This window comes from Magallana gigas, chromosome 8 (assembly GCF_963853765.1).
Source record: "Magallana gigas chromosome 8, xbMagGiga1.1, whole genome shotgun sequence".
Lineage (NCBI taxonomy): Eukaryota > Metazoa > Mollusca > Bivalvia > Ostreida > Ostreidae > Magallana > Magallana gigas.
The window spans coordinates 45,843,713-45,865,928 of record NC_088860.1 but is presented as its reverse complement, the minus strand read 5'-3'; the positions used below and the strand labels follow the sequence as shown (position 1 = coordinate 45,865,928).

The 22,216-nt window shown below is 32.2% G+C and overlaps 2 protein-coding genes and 1 long non-coding RNA gene across 4 annotated transcripts; all 3 read right to left on the bottom strand.

Annotated features, from left to right (window-relative positions):
- Positions 1 to 4,616: 4,616 nt before the first annotated feature.
- On the bottom strand, positions 4,617 to 10,583 carry LOC136270533 (uncharacterized). 2 transcript variants are annotated; one of them, XM_066068325.1, is made up of 3 exons: positions 10,538 to 10,583; positions 5,040 to 5,249; positions 4,617 to 4,869 (listed from the first exon to the last, which is right to left on the bottom strand). In XM_066068325.1, exons 2-3 carry the CDS (start codon positions 5,164 to 5,166, stop codon positions 4,625 to 4,627), a joined length of 372 nt encoding a protein of 123 aa, XP_065924397.1. In that variant the 5' UTR covers positions 5,167 to 5,249; positions 10,538 to 10,583; the 3' UTR covers positions 4,617 to 4,624. The 2 variants fall into 2 exon arrangements, with proteins under 2 accessions (XP_065924397.1, XP_065924398.1); XM_066068326.1 differs by lacking the exon at positions 10,538 to 10,583 and having other exon boundaries at positions 5,040 to 5,353.
- A 176-nt stretch (positions 10,584 to 10,759) lies between these two features.
- On the bottom strand, positions 10,760 to 12,345 carry LOC136271023 (protein IMPACT homolog). The gene is made up of 3 exons (XM_066070090.1): positions 12,218 to 12,345; positions 11,372 to 11,595; positions 10,760 to 11,274 (listed from the first exon to the last, which is right to left on the bottom strand). Exons 1-3 carry the CDS (start codon positions 12,343 to 12,345, stop codon positions 10,760 to 10,762), a joined length of 867 nt encoding a protein of 288 aa, XP_065926162.1.
- Positions 12,346 to 17,370: 5,025 nt separating this feature from the next.
- Positions 17,371 to 18,895, bottom strand: LOC117690221 (uncharacterized). The gene is made up of 4 exons (XR_010708268.1): positions 18,821 to 18,895; positions 18,351 to 18,564; positions 17,871 to 17,948; positions 17,371 to 17,780 (listed from the first exon to the last, which is right to left on the bottom strand). It is a non-coding gene; the product is annotated as an uncharacterized lncRNA (long non-coding RNA).
- Positions 18,896 to 22,216: the final 3,321 nt, after the last annotated feature.

Here is a 22,216-nt window from a genome sequence, read left to right as displayed (position 1 = left end):
TTGTTATCAACGTATTTTAATTAACAAAAAACCATGATTTTCTTTTTGTTTATTGAAATCAATCCGCACAAGAATATAGGTTCAAGAAAATCTTCTGACACATTTCATATACGAAGGATACATTATTGTTGCCGTCAATAAATTGTATAAAACATATCAAGTATGTTTCTTCATAACTAAGAACATTTTAATTGACTGATAAAAATGTCGCTATAATTAAATTTGACGTATGTGCATGTACATAAAACTACACTGATACCCGCGCTGTAATCGCTTTTATGCAGATGAGCTCAGCTCAGTGGTGGACGTTTAACGTTTTCCTATTCAATAGTTGAAATTCAAGAACATGAATGCATTTCATTACTTACACTTTATCAAACCTGAAATGATTTTAGTGTGAAAAAACAAAGAGTGGAAGAACAAGAGTTGAAAATAATTAAGAACTGGGGGTCTATGTGGTTTGATCTTTCGTCGAGTTAAAGTCAGTGTGGCCCTGCAACATGCACATCGGGAACTGCGCGCCTGTTTATATACGTCATAGATTATAAATAGATTAGCGTGGTAGTTACTGTGTGGCGATATGGTTTTGAGCAGCGTTGATTAAGAAATAGTTTCATAAACATGATGGTTTTTTTTTTATACAAATCAGTTTGATAAACAGAGGCAAACTATTTTACTTAGTCTATAGAATGGCAGTTTGTAGTTAATGGTGTGCATTTTGGACATGAGTAGAATTTTGTCATTTTGTTTTCATGCTTTTTGATGTAATGATTTGAATTTTATGCAAGTATATTATATTTATATATCAATGTAGAATAACTTTAAATGCTATATAATAAAAACAACAAGACTGAAATCTACAAGCCCCGTTTATCGATTGGTCAAAAACTATGCAGCAACCTAAGAAAAATCACGGACAGCACGGAAAATTGTGAATTTTACTTACCTTTACAATCAATTTATTAATTTGTTAAAAAGATGTAAATAAAAACAATAAAATGCTTCTTTGATGATTCCTGTCGGTTATGAAGGTAGCGATCATTGCAGAAAAAATTTACATAACCCGCTAACGCGGATAATGTATTTTTTCTGCTACGTCGCCACCTTCATATCCCCCATGAATCGCTAAAGAAAGCATTTTATTGTTTAGATATAACACATACACCAGAAGTTTTTAAAAACATTTTTCTCTAAATGAAAAAAAAAGAATTTTAAAGAGAAAAGTTTAAAACGTCACGTGCATGTGCTTTATAAAACCCTTTAAAATATTGTGTCCATGTAGTTTTGTAAAAATGGTTTAAAATGCAATGTAAAAATGGAACAAGGTCTGAAAAGAAGTATAATAACTTGAGTAATGACAGAAAAAGAGACCATCATTTGATCATATTGACAGTTTTGCCTTCATTGGAGTAGATACGATAAATCACAGCCACAGACGTAATACTTTTTTTTCATAATAAAAATATATAGTTACCCTCTACCTAATAATAAGGTACCGGTATAGAAGGTAACTATATAAATTTAATTATGAGAACGATACATAAAATCAGTTAAATGTGGCTGATTGAATGAACTTAACATTATTTTTGTTGATCGTCATAACAATACAAACCACCTGATGAAAGCTGCATGGCCAAAGTATTATCCATACAAACCAATTATCTTATTTTTGTTTTGCCACAACTCACATTAACACTCGATGTCAAAGTCGTAACACAATCATCCCCGCCTCGACTTCAGGGGCGAATTTTAATATAAGGCGAAATAACGCGATACCCTTTTTATGACGTTTGTTTTGTTAAAAAAACTATAATTTTTTTCATTGAAATATGGATTAATTGACCGGGAAAACTACCGCAATGTCTGTTATCATACACATACTTAGCATAACCATCGTTTAAAAGCGTACACAAAATTTGACATAAAATCGGATCATGCAGCTTTAAAAAAGGTGCGTGTTGTACTGTTTTACTGTTTTTATATGCGTAATTTGCAGACTAAACAATAAGTAAAACTCATATTTATTGCCATCTCAACTGTACAAGATGGCCGAAATCCCTCTATATAACATTATTATGCCTTCTGTCAGTTTGTCACTATATATTTAATACTCATCTATTTTCGCATAGTATCAAAGGATTTATATAGCGTAAGCATACTATGCCGAAATAGAGCACGGCAAATGTTTTCAACGAAAATCTTTCAAGCGCCGACAGCAGGATTCGAACTCACGACGCTAAAATCATACCAGCTTGAGGTCCAACGCGTTACCGCTACGCTAAATTAGCCGTTATTAAAAATAATGGTATTTATATATATAAAACGTAGATATGTACGACTGACATCAAGCAATTAAAATTGATCATTTTTCCAAAAACACTTCATTATTGACGGTGATTTTAAAGTTAAAGTTTCTTATAAACTTTTGAACAAATTAATTTAACATTTTACAAAGAAATTCTACATGAGAATCACAAAAACGCTTTTTTAAATGACGCTTGATAAAGAATGTAAAAGAAAAAAAATTCAATGAGATTTCGTCTGCTAAACATTTCGAGTTTTCTCGGTAAGGTAAATTCGTAAAACGTCTCTCATTTCTTGAAAAGAACATAAACCTTTGTTGACTTTTCATTGTACAACAGCTTGTTGATTAAATAAACAATCAAATCAATTGATTAATTTGAATAAAAAAACAAACGCTTGCTTTTCCGGTGATTATTTTTAGTGACTTGTCAACACTCGAACGTCACAGCTACTAGCAAAGCACGTCAGTATATTCAACAGTCGGCATAATAATAACAATAGTGTTGTGTTGTGCATGTACTATGCCTAAATAGTAGTCAGGGTTTGATACATAGTGCACGAGCCGGAGGCTCGTGCACTATGTATCAAACCCTGACTACTATTTAGGCATAGTACATGCACAACACAACACTATTATATAAATAATATTATCAACAGAAGACAAACATCTGACGGAAATTCATACTATAACGAAACATATATGTTAACAGTAACAAAAAAGACTTGGGTTTTGTTTAAAAAACAAAGAAATAAAAACTTTTTATCGTGCTTCTATCTCAATATATGACTTTTAAATTTTGGCAAGACATTAAAAAATACCCAAATTATCCATTCTGAATATACAGAAAAAGGAAAAATGAAATTAAAAATGTTCAGTCGAAGTCAATTTAAAGAATATTTAGATATGCTCCTCTATATAATTACTTATTTAAAAAATGATCTTTCACGATTCATGATTTTTGGGAGTAGACCTATGCAGTTACAGTGACAAACCGAAAGTGAAACAGTGTCTGGACCTAAGTACAAATTGTCACCGCTGACAAGACTAAGTTCTTGAAAATAATAGAAAAAAAATTCGATGTAATGTATGCTGAAGCATTGTTTTTCAAGGAAACTTTTCTATAAACACTTTGAAAATAGTCAGATTTTATATACTACGAACAATTTAGATATTTTTGTAGTCTCGTGTATTCCTACGCCAGAGTTAATATAGTTTCGTTCAACCAGACGCTTGGCTGTCTCCGTAAATCTGCGACAAGAAGAGAGGGGGCTCTCTTGCTTGTCGTATCAATAGTGCTTGGATCCATACAATTTTTTGAATTGTTTCGATAACTTATACATATGATAGTAGATGAAATCTATCTTTAAATATAAACAACATGATTCATATGGGGTTTCTCGAAAATCTTGTCGGAAAAGTCAAAAAATTCATATTATAAAAAAGTGCGTAATTCAAATACAAACTAGAAACTAATTGCCATGCAAGATAAATTGAATTTAAAATAAATGATAATCAATAAAATCAACTCCCGTCAGTACTTCAGTACTTTAATTTATCTTTGATATGTTGTGGCCTAGTATAATAAGATACCATTATACTTTGTTTATTTATTTCAAGTTCTGATTATTGAGAGCAGAAAAGGGACACTAAATGTCTGATTTCTGAAGCATCAACTCGTGTCAGTACTTTCAGTACTTTGATTTATCTGTTGTTGTTGCCTTTTGTTGTTTTTTTTTTTTTATTTGATGAAAAGTTTATATATAAACAAGCAAGAACAATACTTTACTGTCATATCATTCTAATCAATAAAAGGCGTCAAAGTATCTTATCTATCATATGTATTGTATGTATCTTAATGTTCTTGCACTACACTAACAGAGGTGACCAATGATATAACCGGCCGATCATTCCTTTTAAAGGAATAGTTTTTAATCATGATTGAATGTATGGCTATAAACTCAACTTAAATTAATAAACAAACTTGGAACATCCTATGTTCATGTTTCAATTATGGTAAAGGAACTTAGAAACAGAAAAAAAATAATTGATTAGAACTCACATTAGATAATCTATTTATTATTTTGTTATTGAACAGCTAGAATATTCCAGGGCTATTGTTGCTTAAGGGAATGCTAGAATAATACGGTATAAAGATACATTCAAGTTGTAAATACATTAACTTGAAATACATTTAGTTTAAACTTTCATGTTATATAAACCATAAAAGTTAATAGTTTTTAAAAAATAACATAACACATTAGTTTCTAATTATCTTTGTTTTTTATCATATCAATCAATACAAAGTATGGATTCAAGTGTTTATTCTTTAGAACAAACAGCACAAACAAGTTCTTTTCCCCTGACATAAGGTGGACACTTCAGAGAACCACACACAGCCTCCACTTGGTAGAACAGGTAACCATTCATGTCTACGTGACCTCCATGCACGACGTCTGGGTGCTCGTCAATACAAGTGTAGGTGGATCCGGCTTGGTGAATAGGTCTACCAGCCATGAGGTAGCCAAGATACTCCAACGTCCACCCTTTGTAACACGTTTTTCTTGCTACAGAGACAATATACATGTATTATTTACAACTTCATTTTAGTTTGACATATTCCGATATTCTATATCTGAAATATTTTAAAAATCGATACTGAGTAAAAACATTTCAGTATATATAATAATATATATTCATTTTGGAATCAGATTTAATTAAAATTCGTTATACTTACCTGGAAATATCTGGCCCCGAGGTTGTAAAACTTTCTTGAGTACGATCTCATACTCCAAATCGTAATCCGTGCTCCAAACCGTACTCGTACTCAAGGTATCGAGGTTATAAAACGTTTTCATACTCATACTCGTAGTCCGACTGAGTACAAAACGGCGATTTTCTGAGTAAGCTATGAAGCTTTCTCAAAGTCGTACTCAAGACATTCAATCTAAATAAAATGCAGTGCAAACATATAATATTGTTCATATTGTAACGTTGCTGTATTATACGCTATAATTTAATCATATTTACATGTATATGAATTAAAATGGAAAATTTTCACCATTTTATTAATGACATATCTAGATATAATGGAGGTGAATTTAAGAGTAAGGGCGAACTGCAACCAATGTTATCAAAATAACTTTTAGATAGTTTGCTTCTTTAATAAATGTACATATACATGTAAATCTACGTACAAAATACTACCGTTGAATAGCTCGACTTTTTTTTTTTTTTTTTTTTTTTTTTTTTTTATTTGAAGTTGAACAATCAAATGCATTTGTATACAATAAAGTGATAACAGCTTTGAGAAAATTTACTTCAAAACAAAATTTTTCCTTGGAAGAGAGAGAGAGAGAAAGAGAGAGAGAGAGATAGAGAGATAGAGAGAGAACTGGTTGTTGAACATGAGTAAGTAATTGATTTATAGTTTTATATCATCTCTATACAGTCAGAGTCTGCTATAATTGTTCAGTGAAGTCTATTAAGAAGAAAAAGCCAAGTTTCCCATTTCTTATAGAAATCATCTAATCTGCAATTTCGGATAGCTATATATCTTAGAGTTGATATATGTGTTTTAATATCTATAAGTAATTCATGAATTGTTAGTGCTTCATTAAGACATCTTTTCCTATAGATATAGGATTTCATAACCAAGAAGATAGAATAAATGTCTGTAGAAATAGGGTCAGAGTGTAGCCCGAATATAAAAATTAAAGGATCTCTTTGGATTGTAATTCTCTTTGATTGACAGAATTCAAAAAATTGCTGAAAGAGTTCTTGAACATTAAGACACTCCCATAGTACATGAAAAATTGTCTCATCATGTTGTTTACAAAAGTTACACAACTTACTACATTCCTGTCCTATTTTAGATAGATATTTATTAGTTGTTAGAATGTGGTGATTAATTCTAAATTGCAGCCATTGTAATTTGGTACTTTTAATGTTGACAAAAGGTAACTGGTATATGGTTTTCCACTGTAAGTCTGACAACTTAAAAAATAATCCCCATTTTGATTTATTGAACAATGTGACATTTTCCATGTTTAGAATATTATACATGATCTTAGATCCTTTTCGAGGTGACCAAAATAATTTAATGTGGAAAGGTATAAAAGGCCTTGGGTTATCATCTTCTTTTGAGATTCCATGATAATGTAAACTAGTTAAAATAGATTTCTGTAAACCAAGATAAGTAAGGAAGTTTGACTTGACATTAAACTTACTATGAAGGTCTTGTAAACTTAAAAAGGACCCATTTTCATCCAGCAAATCATTGATATAAACAATATTCTTATTGAACCAATCAATAAAGAAAATTGATCCCCCCCCCCCCCATTGTAATGTTCTTATTGTACCATATGGGTTGTGTAATAAATTCATGCAATGTAAGCAATTTCATTCTATCTTGTATATTTTTAAAAGCAATAAATGTATCCTTCCAAAAGGAGTTTCTAACTAAATTACTTAATATACAGGATATGAAGTCTGACCCAGTCTTCAGCACTATGTCCGTATTAATTGATTTATTTAATAATATATTCCATTTTGAATTTGGGCTATTTATCAATCTTCTGATCCAGGATGACTTTAGACTTTGGATGTAATTATTTATTTCAATAATTTTGAGACCACCATTTGAGTATTCTTGTGTAATTTGTTTTCTTTTTATTTTGTCCACCTTAGATTTCCAAAGAAAATTAAACAATATTTCATTTAAGTCTTTAATAAATTTACTTGATGGTGTTGGAAGTGAAATAAACAAATGATTCATTTGTGATATAATAAGAGATTTGATCAAAGTAATCCTACCAATAGGAGTTGTATGTCTTTTGTTCACCTGATTGATGATTTCTTTAATTTTAACTAACTTTTTATCATAATTGAGTTTTGGAATATTTGCTAGATCTACGTCAAATTGGATGCCTAGTAATTTAAATTGTGTTGTCCTATGAAAATTCATTTCATGACATAATTTTTCAGTAGAATATTTTTTGCTGCCTATCCAGACTAATTGTGTTTTTGATAAATTAATCTTGAGTCCAGAGATTGTATTAAAATTATTCAATTTATCAATAGTTGTTTTGAGGGATTTTTCTGAGCCATTTAAAATTAGTAAAGTGTCGTCAGCATATTGAGATATAAGATATTCAGTATCATCTATTACTATTCCTTGTATATTCTTATTACTTTTTATCTTATAGGCCAAAATTTCTGCACACAGTAGGAATAAATAGGGAGAGATCGGGTCGCCTTGGCGACATCCTCTGCTAGGTTTGAAAAATTTTGAAAGATATCCAGCTTGTGTGACCGATGATTCTATATTACATTGAAAAGTAGATATCAAAGATTGAATGGATACTCCAAAGTTTAAAAAATCTAAACATTTGTGAATAAATTTCCAGGAAACAGTATCAAAGGCTTTTTCAAAATCAATCATTAACAATACACCAGGGATGTCATTTTCCTCTGTATATTGCATAAGATCATATATCAGTCTAGTATTATCACCAATATATCTCCCTGGTATGAAACCTGTTTGATCGGGACTAATAATAGTATCAAGCATATTTTTAATTTTCTGAGCAATACATCCAGAACCTATTTTATAAGCAACGTTTAGTAGCGTTATTGGTGTCCAATTTTTTTAAAAAAAATTACTTTTACCATCTTTTGGGATACAAGTAATAATTCCTTGTTTCTGTGTGACTGAGAGTTCCCGAACTTTGTACCCATAATTCAGAGATCGAACCACGAAATGTCCTATCTTGTTCCAAAAAACTTTATAGAATTCTGTTGTAAATCCATCACTACCTGGACTCTTATTATTTGCCATATTTTTCACAACTGTTGTAGCTTCTTTAACGGAAATTTCTCCTTCTAAGGGGTCTCTTTGTTTATTATTAAGTGTTTTTATTTCAATGTTTGTTAAAATTTCATTTAGATTATAGTCAGAGTTTTCATCTTTTTTATTATATAAATTCTTATAAAAACTTTCAATTTCATTCAAAATTTCCCTTTGGTTTGTTATTTCTTTCAAATTCTCTTCCTCTATTATTAGTTTTGGTATTATTTTATTTGTATAATGTCGATTTTCTAAATTCAGAAAATATTTGTAGGTTTTTTTCCATCATCTGCCCATTTAGCTCTATATCTCACCATACTGCCTATAAGCCTATGATTTCTTAAATTTTCCAATTCCTTTTTTTTCATTAATCAGACCTATATTTTGTTCATAGTTTTCTTCTAATCTATTCATTTCTGTTACTAATTTTTTTTCTTTTTCATTAATTCTTTTTTTTATAAAGCTTGAATAAGATATGGTTTTGCCCCTAATTTCCATTAAAAGAGTTTCAAGGAAAAGCTGATCATTAACTGTAAATTGTATTTCAGAATCAGATATAGCGGAAATGCCATTTCTACTATATACGGGCAATGCATAATTTTCTTTGATTTGCATGATTATGGTATTAATGGTTTTAATGTAATCTGAATCATGCAACAAGGAATTATTAAATTTCCATTGACCTTTTCCATGAGTAAAGTTTCCAATTTTGAGAGTTAATAAAACTGGAGAATGGTCAGACTTGTAACTTGATAAAATATCACTTTCTTGTACCATATTTAGCAGAGAATTTGAAACCAAAAAAAAAATCTAAACGTGCCTGTTTGAATGGGTGAGGTTTGCGCCATGTATATCTTATTTTTTTCAGGGTGAAGTTCTCTGAATATATCTGAAAGGTTGTGGTGAGAGTTTATTTCCAACAGTTTGTCCCTAGCTTTGGCATTATTGATATGCTTATAGTTGTGATAGTCTTTGTCTGGGTTTAATACAAGATTAAAATCCCCAACTAAAAGTATATTATCATTCTTAAAATTACTTATAGCTTCTGATACCATGTTATAAAAACCAGGATTATTTTCATTAGGGTCACGGGCCCTGGAAGTTATTGTAAATATATTGCTGTGCATGTATAAAAAAGTAAGGGTAGGACACTCTTTTTGGGGCGAAATCGGGTTTGACGAAGTCTGGGCGTTCCTCAAACGAAATTTCGCGATAAATCGTTCAAGTATACTTTACTTACGACATATGTATACATTCGTTCCGCTCCAATGCTGTTACGTCGAAGAAAAAGTTTTTATACATCCAAGTGCCTAAGAATTTCGCTAGACTGGTTTACATCCGGTTTAATCGCAGTGAATCGAAAGGTAAATTGAAAGGTAAGTTCTGATTGGTCAATAATGAAATAAATTCTTGAATTTCTTATCGATATTTGTCAATCTTCTTCATTATTCTCGCATTTCATTGTTGAAAGGCCAAACTACCCAGTATCTATATGCATAACTCCTTTCAAACATTTGATACATACTCACCAGAAATTGTTATTAGTTTCGCCACCTTATTGACGAGCAGATTTATTTTATTGTTAACCAATCAGAACTTATCTTTCGATTCACTGCGATTAAACCGGATGTTAACCAGTCTAGCGAAATTCTTAGGCACTTGGATGTATAAAAACACCTTTTTCTTCAACGTAACAGCATTGGAGCGGAACGAATGTATACATATATCGTAAGTAAAGTATACTTGAACGATTTATCGCAAAATTTCGTTTGAGGAACGCCCAGACTTCGTCAAACCCGATTTCGCCCCAAAAAGAGTGTCCTACCCTTACTTTTTTATACATGCACATGCAATATATTTACAATAACTTCCAGGGCCCGTGATTAGGGTCATATATAACCGCTAAACTAAAACGTATATTACTCAATTCAATATCAAGGGCAAGGAAATTACCAGAATTGTCATTTACTGTATTATAGACTTTGTACTCAAAATTATTATTTATAAATATTGCTATACCTCTAGACTGAGAGGTAAATGAATCAAAATAAACATCGTTTCCTCATTCAGTACGTATGTATGTTTCCATATCAATAGTAAAGTGAGTATCTTGTAAGCATAAAATATCACATTCTAATTGTTTATAGTATTGTAAAACATCTTTCCTTTTCTTAAAATTATGCAGACCCTGACAATTTGCTGATGTTATTTTAAGCTCAGACATTTAGGGTGGAATATAACGATGAAAATATTTTACCTTAGCTGTATGTCTTGTTGAGTCGTCCTCATATTCACAACTAGAAAGTAAGAATAGATTGATAGGAAGAGTAGATAGAGAGTGCATACTGATTAGATATAGAGATCTGTGCATCGTTAAGAGAGAGTACCTAGGTGTTTGGTTATTTACAATTTATAAATTTACATCGGATATGCCACCCGAAAGCTAATTACAGAATATGTCAATACAGAGTTTATAATTCCGGTTATGAATTATAATATACTGAAGCTTCAGGCGGCATTCTTATTTCCGTAATAATAAACGGTTGCGTGAAAGCAAAAGTTTATATAAAAAAATGTTCACTTTAACACTTAACGGAATGTAGAATGTTTTACTCAAGGATCAGGTTGGCGACCTCGTTGACAAGACCCTCCATGATGGTAAAGCGTTGAGGCCCAATGTGCTCCCCCATCCACCTCGTAACAACTATGGCAACGTCCATGATTTGATTTTCTCGCATGTATTTGAGTAAACGACAACCCGCTCCATGCTCGCCATCGTCATGATAGTTTTCAATTAATTTCCCTTGTTCCATGAAACGGTAGATGAGTATTATACTGTCTACACTGGCGACATGTGGATCAATGCAGACTTTTTTGTAGAAACTTTGGGCCTGGTTTACAGACCCAACTTTGGTTCCAGTTGCGTAGAATTCCGATCCATTCTTTTGTATGGGTTCGGTGTTCATCGTGACGATGTCATCCAGTTGCTCACTCTCGGTCTGATCAATTTTCAGAACAGCTGCATTGGAAAGTAATGGTGCCTCCTCTCTATATTTTGATCCGTTTGGCAGAACAATGCTATTTCTAGAAATCTTGACAGAGATGTTTTGTTTTTTAAGTGAGTCTGATTTGTCAAAGAGTTTGTTTCTTGCGGATACAAGTGAAGGAGGCTGCTGGGGAGTGATATAAAATGGAAGGGAGACTCTTGCAATTTTGTTTACTTCTTTGAGCATTTAGAATTTCGTCTTTTTTGTTACGGTCAGTCAGCTTGGCTGTGATTGATACAGGTCGATCAGACTTCTTATGAAGAACTCCATTTCTGTGAATTCTGACGAAGCTGACATCTACCCCAAGTGTTTGTTTTATGAGCGCTGGCATGGTGGCAGCTGAGTCCTCGTTAGGGGTATACTTGAAATTGTGTATCAGGATGTTATCCCGCATAGACCTGGATTGAAGATCGGTTATTTCGTTGTCCATTATGGAGCTCGACTTTTTAAGAATTCTGTTTTTAGTCAAATACGTACGACCCATACACCCCATCATTTAAAACAAAGAAATCAATGTACAAGTATCGTTATTAATCAATTTCAATCAAATGTACTTGCTGGGTCCCTTTTTTGATTCAATATGAATAAAACACGTGTGTTCAATGGTGTAACTAAAAACCCCCAGAAAAAAACATTTTGGTTACGCTGTTCTTGTGTTCAAATATGACCAGTCACCCATATACCCACCTTTAAGTAATTGGTTATACTAACTAGTGTTTTAACGACTCTTCCATTGTTATTATAATATAAGCTGGTATATATAGTTATCTTTTATTAAAACATCATTAATTTACATTGTCCCAGTGAACTTGATTTTTAAACTGATTAGTCTACAGTCATTCGAAAGAAAAAAAAAGGATATGTTTCTTGGATTTCTAGATGACAGAGGGATTTGATTACTGTAGGCCTTAAATCTACAAACCTTTAAAAATTGTAAATAATTTTATCACTTTAAGTATACCGGTAATCATGCGAAGGAATATCTCAAACGTCCATTTGAAGACTTCCTTTTTACCCTACAAAATCTCTAGAATCCTGGAGCTTCCGGGGCCGGCTTTGCCCCCTGGGTCACCAACAGGACTTGGCCCTGGACCATCTGGAGGCCTCAAAGCGGCCTCCAGACTCCCTGTCTTATACTGACGCCCCATCTAACTTCAAAGTCGTGATCTACCCCTGGAACTAAATATTTTTAAGAGGAGTTGGTGGTGTGTGTGTGTGTGTGTGTGTGAGTGAGGGGCGGGGGAGGGTCAAATCCTTCTTCCTGTGGTTTATCTATACGATTGTTTTTTTTTTTGTTTTTTGTTTTAAATTTTCATAGAACAGCTACTGTCTGCATATGGAAAATATTGGCTTATAAATCGCCTTTCCTCTGTAGTGTCAAAAACGCTGTGAAATTTAGAGTAATTTTGTACAAGGTTCATTTCTTTTTTATCTCGAAATATCACGACCATTAAAGATAATAAAAACCTATTTTGAAAGTTAACAAAAAGCAATCTTACTTGGTAATATTAAAAGTAATTAAGAATCAGCAGTAAGTAATTAAAACGCAGGTTAAAGGGCATTAGATGTAAACATAAAGATAAGATTTAGAGTTTTCAAGTTTTGTATTGGCAATATTTTTAAAATTACCGGTATGACGTACATATTTGGCTTCCTAGGTGACCATGCATACTACATGTAGCTGCAGAGATCTAGATGTGTTCTTTGTCTATTAATATAGGCCGCAACTTCTTTTTAATTTTACTGCGGGAAGGTAGGGTATCCATTCCGAACCATCTACCAGTATTTGATTTTTGTTTTCCAAATATCAAATAAATTTTACCAGGGAACATCACCTACCTTACGATCTTTATTATTCATTTCAAATTAAACCATCGAGAGCATAGACATGTCTAAGTATACGTATGGTGAAATGCATTGTTTGGCTTAACATTTGATTATAAACGCTCGAATATAAGGATGGTGGGTCCCGGTGACCCCATAGTCTTAAGTATTATATTAGTATCTTTCTACAAATGAATATTTAAAAAAAAAAATTGGTGTTATGACATCAAATTTTATTCTTAAATACAAAGCTATGGAAAAACATTAAGTATGATCGACTTCGTATATTCTGCTTGAGAATTCGGGTAATTTACAGTTAATTAAATGCTTGTTCATGTAAAAAGGAAAAAAAGATAACACTTTAATAAATCATAACCCGAATGATAGAAGCTAGAATTTTTGAGAGAGAGACAGAGAGAGAGAGAGAGAGGGAGAGAGAGAGATGAAGGAGATTATTGTTATTCTATGCAATCGATTGAAAATACATGTACTACTTGTGATAAAATAGCTTCTTCGCATTTTCATGTGAGATATTTTTCTCTATATAGCTTAGCTGTGGGAATATTCATCTCTTAAATTGTTCTATTTTATTAGCAAGTAACTATTTAGATAATTCATATAGTTATTCCTTTTTTTATCTAAAGTAACCACATATTCATGTCAAATGCATCAAAATTAACACATGTATTTCAAATTTTAAAGATGAATAGGAAAAGGCTTGCTCAAAAATATCAAATGACGTTACTTAAGATTAAAAATGACACTGTATGTGTATGTATAAATTCTAAACACACATTTTCAAGCCTTGACTAAGAAAAAAAAACTTAAACCATCAATAAAACCCCACAATAAGTGTTACAGCAACTTTAGTACACAATTTCCTTGAACACGTTGTTTCGGTTTAACGTGGTCCTCATATTGGAAAATTGCAAAAATATTTCAATTAGTGAAATTTTTTAAACTCTCGTGCACATTCCTAAAAATATTGAAATGAGAAACTTTACGTGTGTCCTTGGCTTTTGGCATATGTTCATTGATGCAATTCCAACCCCCACCCCTTCAAGATAATAGATGTTTTTTCTCACAAGAATTAAGGCAAATATAGTATGTTGCAATTAAATTGGAATACCCTTATAATTTTCTTTGTGTATACTATATGAGTATTAAAATAAACGGATCTTCTCAGTATTTTTGCGATTTTCCCAAGTATATGTTTCTATTTTTGAATTAAACTCTTCCCTGTTTTTCCCAATAGAGGAACTGCTCACTAAATATCTTAAGAGATATCCACTTGGGGGCAGTGACTTTCCAGTTTTGTATTGGCGTCGTTTCTGACTTTTTCCTGGCATGTAAAATATCAAAATCGTTAAAAAGCCAGGAAAACTTAGGATATATCGAACTAAATTCTATGTTGAAATACTCTCTTCATATCCATGTAAATTCTTACTTCTTTCTTTTATATTCATATCGTTCCTCTACAATAAAATTATACTTAATCATCACATGCATGAATCACTATCTGAGGAGAGAGAGAGAGAGAGAGAGAGAGAGAGAGAGAGAGAGAGAGAGAGAGATTTGACATAAACACAATTTGTTTATAATTTTACCACTTACACTGAGTTTATCGTCTTTGTTGCTCAAAAATTCATATGTTATAGATCCAGACACATCTCAATGCTTGCAGATGAAGAAGGTAATATGTACATGTAAAATGTGTTACATTTTGTTGATAAATAATTAATATCTGGATACATGTACAGTTTGCCTACATGCCAGGCCCCGAGGTTATAAAACTTTTTCCATACTCATACTCCAACTCGTACTCCGTACTCCGAGTATGTGCTCCACGGCTCTAAAAACCGAGGTTATAAAAGTTTTGGAGTACGTTCTCCGCTGAGTACTATTTGTAGTATGCTCCAAAAGCCGATCGATGAAAATTTACGTCTCTGGAGAAAGACAGAGAACAGTAATTCATGTAAATAGTCCTGGCATGTAGGCAAACTGTACATGTATCCAGATATTAATTATTTATCAACAAAATGTAACACATTATTTACATGTACATATAACCTTCTTCATCTGCAAGCATGGAGATATGTCAGCATCTATAAGTTATGAATTTTTGAGCAACAAAGACGATAAATCCAGTGTTATTGGTAAAATTATCAACTAATTGTGTTGATGTCAAATCTCTCTCTCTCTCTCTCTCTCTCTCTCTCTCTCTCTCTCTCTCTCTCTCTCTCTCCTCAGATAGTGATTCATGCATGTGATGATTAAGTATAATTTTATTGTAAGGAACGATATGAATATAAAAGAAAGAAGTAAGAATTTACACGGATATAAAGAGAGTATTTCGACAGAGAATTTAGTTCGATATATCTCTAGTTTTCCTGGCTTTTCAACGATTTTGATATTTTAAATGTCAGGAAAGGGTCAGAAAACAACGCAAATACAAAACTGGAAAGTCACTGCCCCCAAGTGGATATCTTTTAAGATATTTAGTGAACAGTTCCTGTATTAGGAAAAACAGGAAGAGTTAAATTCAAAAATAGAAACATATACTTGGGAAAATCACAAAAATACTGAGAAGATCCGTTTATTTTCACACTCAGAAAGTATACACTAAAGAAATTATAGAGGTATTCCAATTTAATTGCAACATACTATACTTGCTTTAATTCTTGTAAGAAAAAACCATCTAATATCTTGAAGGGGTGGGGTGGGGGTTTGGGTTGGAATTGCATCAATGAACATATGCCAAAAGCCAAGGACACACGTAAAATTTCTCATTTCAATATTTTTGGGAATGTTCACGAGAGTTTAAGAAAATTCACTAATTGAAATATTTTTGAAATTTCCACTATGAGGACCACGTTAAACCGAAACAACGTGTTCAAGGAAACTGTGTACTAAAGTTGCTGTAACCCTTTTTGTGGGGTTTTATTGATGGTTCAAGTTTTTCTCACTTAGTCAAGGCTTGAACATGTGTGTTTAGAATTTACATATACACGTACTGTGTCATTTTTAATCTTAAGTAACGTCATTTGATTTTTTTAGCAAGCCTTTTCCTATTCATTTTTAAAATTCGAAATACATCTGTTAATTTTAATGCATTTGACATAAATATTTGGTTACTTTAGATAAAAAAGGAATAACTATATGAATTATCTAGATAGTTACTTGCTAATGAAATAAAATAATTTAAGAGATGAATATTCCCCCAGCTAAGCTATATAGAGAGAAAAATGTTCACATGAAAATGCGAAGAAGTTATTTTATCACAAGTAGTACATGTATTTTCAATCGAGTACATACATTTTTTCTGGGAGGGTTTAGTTACACCATTGAACACACGCGTTTTCTTCCTATTGCACATTGAAATCAGTCTAATGTAGAGAAATCCCCCAAGTTAAAAAAAAAGATAATTAAGACTTGCAAGATGTACATTTTCTTTGCCAGAAGGAGTATGATTTAACTTTATTTGGACAATTTTTTTCGGGCTGTGGGGAGGGGGGGGGGAGGGGGGGGGCTGGGTGCGACCTCCTTTACTCCGCCACTGATTTACCGCTTATTCTATAAAATGTTTCCCTTTCCAAGTTGTGTGGCATGCAACATAAATGATAATTGATTAATAAGTAATAGAAAGTTTTAGACTTTTATGCATCCCCCATCCTTTGTTAATGTTTAGAACTAACCTACATTTTCACTGTAATCAAAAAAAGGACCCAGCAAGTACATCTGATTGAAATTGATTAATAACGATACATGTACATTGATTTCTTTGTTTTAAATGATTGGGTGAATGGGTAGTATTTGACTAAAAACAGAATTCTTAAAATGTCGAGCTATTAAACAATAGTATTTTGTACGTAGATTTACATGTATATGTACATTAATTAATGAAGCAAACTATCTAAAAGTTATTTTGATAATCTTGGTTGCAGTTCGCCCTTACTCTTAAATTCACCTCCATTATATCTATTCTAGATATGTCATTAATGGTAAAAAACTTTCCATTTTGATTCATATACATGTAAATATGATTAAATTATAGCGTATAATACAGCAACGTTACAATATGAACAATATTATATGTTTTCACTGCATTTTATTTAGATTAAATGTCTTGAGTACGACTTTGAGAAAGCTTCATAGCTTACTCAGAAAATCCCCGTTTTGTACTCAGCCGGAGTACGAGTATGAGTATGAAAACGTTTTATAGCCTCGATACCTTGAGTACGAGTACGGTTTGGAGCACGGAGTACGATTTGGAGTACAAGATCGTACTCAAGAAAGTTTTATAACCTCGGGGCCAGGACTATTTACATGAAATACCGTTCTCTGTCTTTCTCCAGAGACGTACAATTTCATCGATCGGCTTTTGGAGCATACTCTAAATAGTACTCAGCGGAGACCGTACTCCAAAACTTTTATAACCTCGGTTTTTAGAACCGCACCCAGTGGAGCACATACTCGGAGTACGGAGTACAAGTTGGAGTTGGAGTATGGAAAAAGTTTTATAACCTCGGGGCCAGGACAACTGATTTATTACGCTTCACACATAAAGCACATGGGACATCTTGATCATGGAATTGGCGCATGTAGCCGGAGACAGTGTGCATTTGGTACTCTGCGCCATATACATAAGCTTTCTGTCCATCCATACCATCCCTGTGAACCCACCATTCTGGATTTCTTGGTAAACAAATCGGTTCTACCGCTGCCCCTCTATTGTTGTAATGTGATCCTCCGACATAACCTGAAGTAATTTATATTTTTAGGTTCATATTTAAAAAATGAATAACGAGAACTTTGAAATACAAAATTAGGATATACTATGGATATTTACCTGAATGAACTAGTTTAGCATTTGATGGACACGATTTCTTTCCCCATCTGGTGTACACAACGTTTCTACTATTTTGGGCTAAATATGAAGGTTCAAGAAACATTTCTTTTGCTAAGTTGTATAATATCAAATTACCGTACATCCAATTACTGCGTTTCAAAAAAATTGCGAACATGGGGGAAATCTGCAACATTTTCGATTTGCGTCGGTCATTGTTTGCAGTTTAAAAAACAATTATTATAGAAAATGATAAAGGGAATAATTTTTTGTATTCATTAATTTGCGAAATAAACGAAATCTCAAAAAAAGGTAAAAATTACATCATATCGGAAAGTACTGGATAAACGGTCAAATACTCTGAAGAGATTATTAAAAGTGTACATATTTAAATAAAGGACAATAAAATGCCGAAATAAAATAGTTTCCAATTTGCCGCTTTTTGGAGTATGTGTTAAGATTTAAATTGAAAAGCGTATCAACCTTTAATGAGTTTTATATCAGCCTGTGTTTTTTCTTTGAACTCTTTCAATGATCTGTTGATAACTTTGGTAAAGCTTTTGAATTCCTCCCTTAAAGCTTTTATTTGTTTTGGACGATGACTATGTATCCAAAGATCACAATGCTTGACATTTCTTCCAATTCCATTGCATTGTATTACATAATACAGCATCAGAAAGAATGCGAAAACTGCCATCTGTTGACAATAAGAGAGAGAGAGTTACAATATGACAAAATATTAAAGACATTTTTATATCATTTGTCTATTGCTGGACAATAACACATTTCTATAGAATTATGGTATGAAAAATCAAACAGCGGATATTAATAAATCGTATGCAGCAACACTGAAGTCAATTATTGTTCAACATTAAACTTAGTAAAATGTTTTTATCAATGATGTTTGAAAGATCCTTGAAATCAAACATAGATTGTATTGAACATTCCCTTACCTTTGACCAAAAGAAACTTGCATTTGAAATTATGACTTCTGCTTTTTTGTTTCAATATATCCTTATGTTTGGGACTACAAAGATTATTTTTTATATGATTAATGCATATCCTATCAATATCTGCATTGATCTTGATATTGCACAATCATTTTTTTATTATTAAAAATGTTTGCATTGGAGAAAAATTGCGTTTCTTTAAAAAAACAAAAAACTTTAGCATATCAGATGTTAAAAATCCTTAACACTTTATACTTACCACACAAGGGGATGGCGTCCTTGACAAAGGTGTAACGTTTTGAGTTAAACACGTGTCTTATATAGTATGGTTAAATGTCAGCTGGGTTTACCTTTGATGCGTTGGTCAAAATTTACGATATGTTGTTCAAACATGTAAGTGGACAAAAACATATTGTTTAAACAAACTATGAAAATAATTTTAGAAATAAAGCATTAATGATGTATGGGTATCTCATAAATGCTCAAACTTTGCAAACAAACAAGCGTAACATGTTGAAGTATGCGATTATAAAAAAGTGTAAGTTAAGAAATACTTCATCTACTTGCACCACACATATGAAGTAATGTAATGACACTAAAAGCAGTGACGTATAATGATAAATCATGTAAGCTATACAACTTTAAATCTGAATAACATGAATGACTCAATCTGTAAACACAAAATAATTCCGATTATACCGGAAAACAAGAAGGAATATTGTTTTGGCATTGGTGATACATGTATTTGCAACACCAAGACAAATTAAGGTGATCATTTTAGTCATAGATAGACGATACTGTCGCAGTAAAGTCATAATGAACGTATCATGTCCCATCCCGTTCAGTTCTATATCATCCAAGATCTCCAATGTTACAGTACATGATATATGTAACATTTTGGAAGTATTTTCTTAAAACGTTGATGCAAATTAGTTGTTTGCAAACAAAAGTACACATAAATATAATACTGAAAAGGCGCGCTTTTCCATTAAAAACATAAATGTTGGTGAAAGTCGGATAATACAAAAATAGTATGCTACTTTTTGTTATGTTTGATACATATTTTAACAGTGTACCTCAGTGCAGAATTAGATAATATTACGTAATCGCAATCGATCAGATGCTAGAGAGGTCTTCGCTGAATAACCTCGGAGAAGTCGTATCCAAGTAATAGAGTAAGTTTTTTTTCTCAGATAACCATTACCTTCAGAAAACAATTCATTATGCTATTGTTATACTGCATATATATATTTTTTTTTGCAATCCCGATGTTTAATAAAATAATTCGATATCTGGGACGGATGTTAACAAAGATGAAACAGCAAAAAATGGTGTGGCTACTGCACATTATCGTCATACTGTTAGCATAAACCGGTACTATCATTATGTATATCTGAACATTTATTTCTGAAAAAAACCCCATATAATGCTAGTGTACGAGGGTTGTCCCAAAATAATGTAGACAGGACACATAATTTAAAATCAGTTCACTATAATTTCATTAGACTTCTATGTTTTCTTCAATGACTCTTTGGCAAACAATACTGAAAAATTCAAATCTGTACTTTATTTATCTCTCGAGAAAATGAATAATTCGTAACAACAAGTTTTGTCAGGCGGCGCAATGTGCGACGTCGAATTTCCAATTTTACGTTGTTGCTAAACCCTCCACAACGTTTACGATAACATTAACGTTTAATTTCCGAAAATGTCTCAGAAAAAGATATTATCTTTGAACATGTACCCTGAGTGCACATTCAACATATATTTTAGTTTAGTTTTTTAAAAAATATTTTTCTAAGTACAAACGATCTGTCGGCTCCAAACTTGCCCTGTATTACTTGTTGTCTAAGTAAATAATAGAATTGTTATCAAATATCAATGTATGTTTTATTTGAATTTATTCATTCGAGAAGTACTTTTTCTCGCAATTTTCATTTTATTGTCTTGATTTTACCTTTTTGTTTTCGACATAGCGCCGCATGTCGAATTTCTGATCTAACATGCTTTCATTTTCCTAATTCAATCTCAAACAATATTTGATTTTAAAACATTATTTGAATGCAAATTTCATGAACCCTTTGTGGCACAAATTTCAACTTCCTTTGTCTTCGATTAACTGAATAACGCCACTTGTCTACGCTATTTTGGGACAACCCTCGTATATAGCACAAAAAAGAATGTACTTTTCAATCATAACGCTGAACAATTATGGCCATATTAGAATTTATTTTAAATTTTTATTGTGTCTATTTATATATTTTCTTTAACAAATTCAACAGTTGTTGGTTTAAAAGATGTACAATTTACTAAATTCCTCTTAATGTATATAAGTATGTTAACTAAAAGTGCAGCCAAATCATCTTCTATGTGAATTTGATACGACTTAATCATGATTATTATGTGTAGTCTGTGATTTTACTTTGGTTGATGAAGATATTGACAAATTAATAAACGGTGCGAGTAAATTGTAGTCCTGTCAGTTTCTATAGAACTGTAAATTAAAATATACATGTTTGGAGTTTTATTCTTTTTGATGAAAATGTGTTTTTTGATGAACGAATTAAAAAACAAAACATAGTCATTTTGTCACCACAGAGCACGATAGCGTTCACAATATGACGTCGGGATGATGCACGCAAAGTTAAAGTTGTTGTTTATATCACGCCTAGTCTCTTGTGCCTTTCGGCTCACAGTTTAAAATCGCACTGTAGTACTTAACAATTTATTTACTTTCAATTTTTCAGGAATCTTCAGTAAGTTTTATTTTTATGTGCCTCATTACAGTAAAGGAAATCATGTACGTCAGATAAAGGTTCTTCTTCTTTTAAACAGATATCTACAGATGTGATCTATTCTTTTTTGGACCGTTTGATGCCTAAAATACTATTACTCCCCCCCCCCCCGCCAAAAAATGCATTACAGTTAAGAACACTTGATACAAAGCATCCGTATGGGATGGACATTTTTAATAATTTGAATTAAGGAAAAAACCTTAGTTTTTAAAATTGTCAATATTTGAAAACAGTGAAAAAAGTGCGTGTCTTTAACAATCTTTTTTTTTCAAGACCACTGCATCAGAAATGCCATTATTTAGAACGATGCTTGTATATACAATGAAAATTGTAAATTGTTAAAATCGTGACCCTCGAACTACAGTACCCGCAACGTTATTTTTTTACAATCCTATCCTATCGTATCGTGTATCAATCCTATCGTATCGTGCGTGTATACTGTTCTATCGTGCGTTAATTCTATCCTATCGTGCGTGTATACTGTTCTATCGTGCGTTAATGCTATCCTATCATGCATTAATCCTATCAGGTTTATCGTTCAATTTCAACAATTCTTCTGTTTATCCGATCGTGTTAATCGTTTTGTGCCTTTTCATAAGCAAGT

Bases quoted from the DNA above. Each gene is read 5' to 3' on its own strand.
- LOC136271023 (XM_066070090.1), bottom strand. From the start codon at position 12,345: ATGGGGCGTCAGTATAAGACAGGGAGTCTGGAGGCCGCTTTGAGGCCT. The intron at 11,596-12,217 runs GTAGGGTAAAAA...TCTTCAATCCAG, and splicing joins TCCAGGATTCTAGAGATTTT to GTCTATGCGGGATAACATCC. The intron at 11,275-11,371 runs GTAAACAAAATT...TTGACAAATCAG, and splicing joins AATTCTAAATGCTCAAAGAA to ACTCACTTAAAAAACAAAAC.
- LOC136270533 (XM_066068325.1), bottom strand. From the start codon at position 5,166: ATGAGTATGAAAACGTTTTATAACCTCGATACCTTGAGTACGAGTACG. The intron at 4,870-5,039 runs GTAAGTATAACG...TTGTCTCTGTAG, and splicing joins TCGGGGCCAGATATTTCCAG to CAAGAAAAACGTGTTACAAA.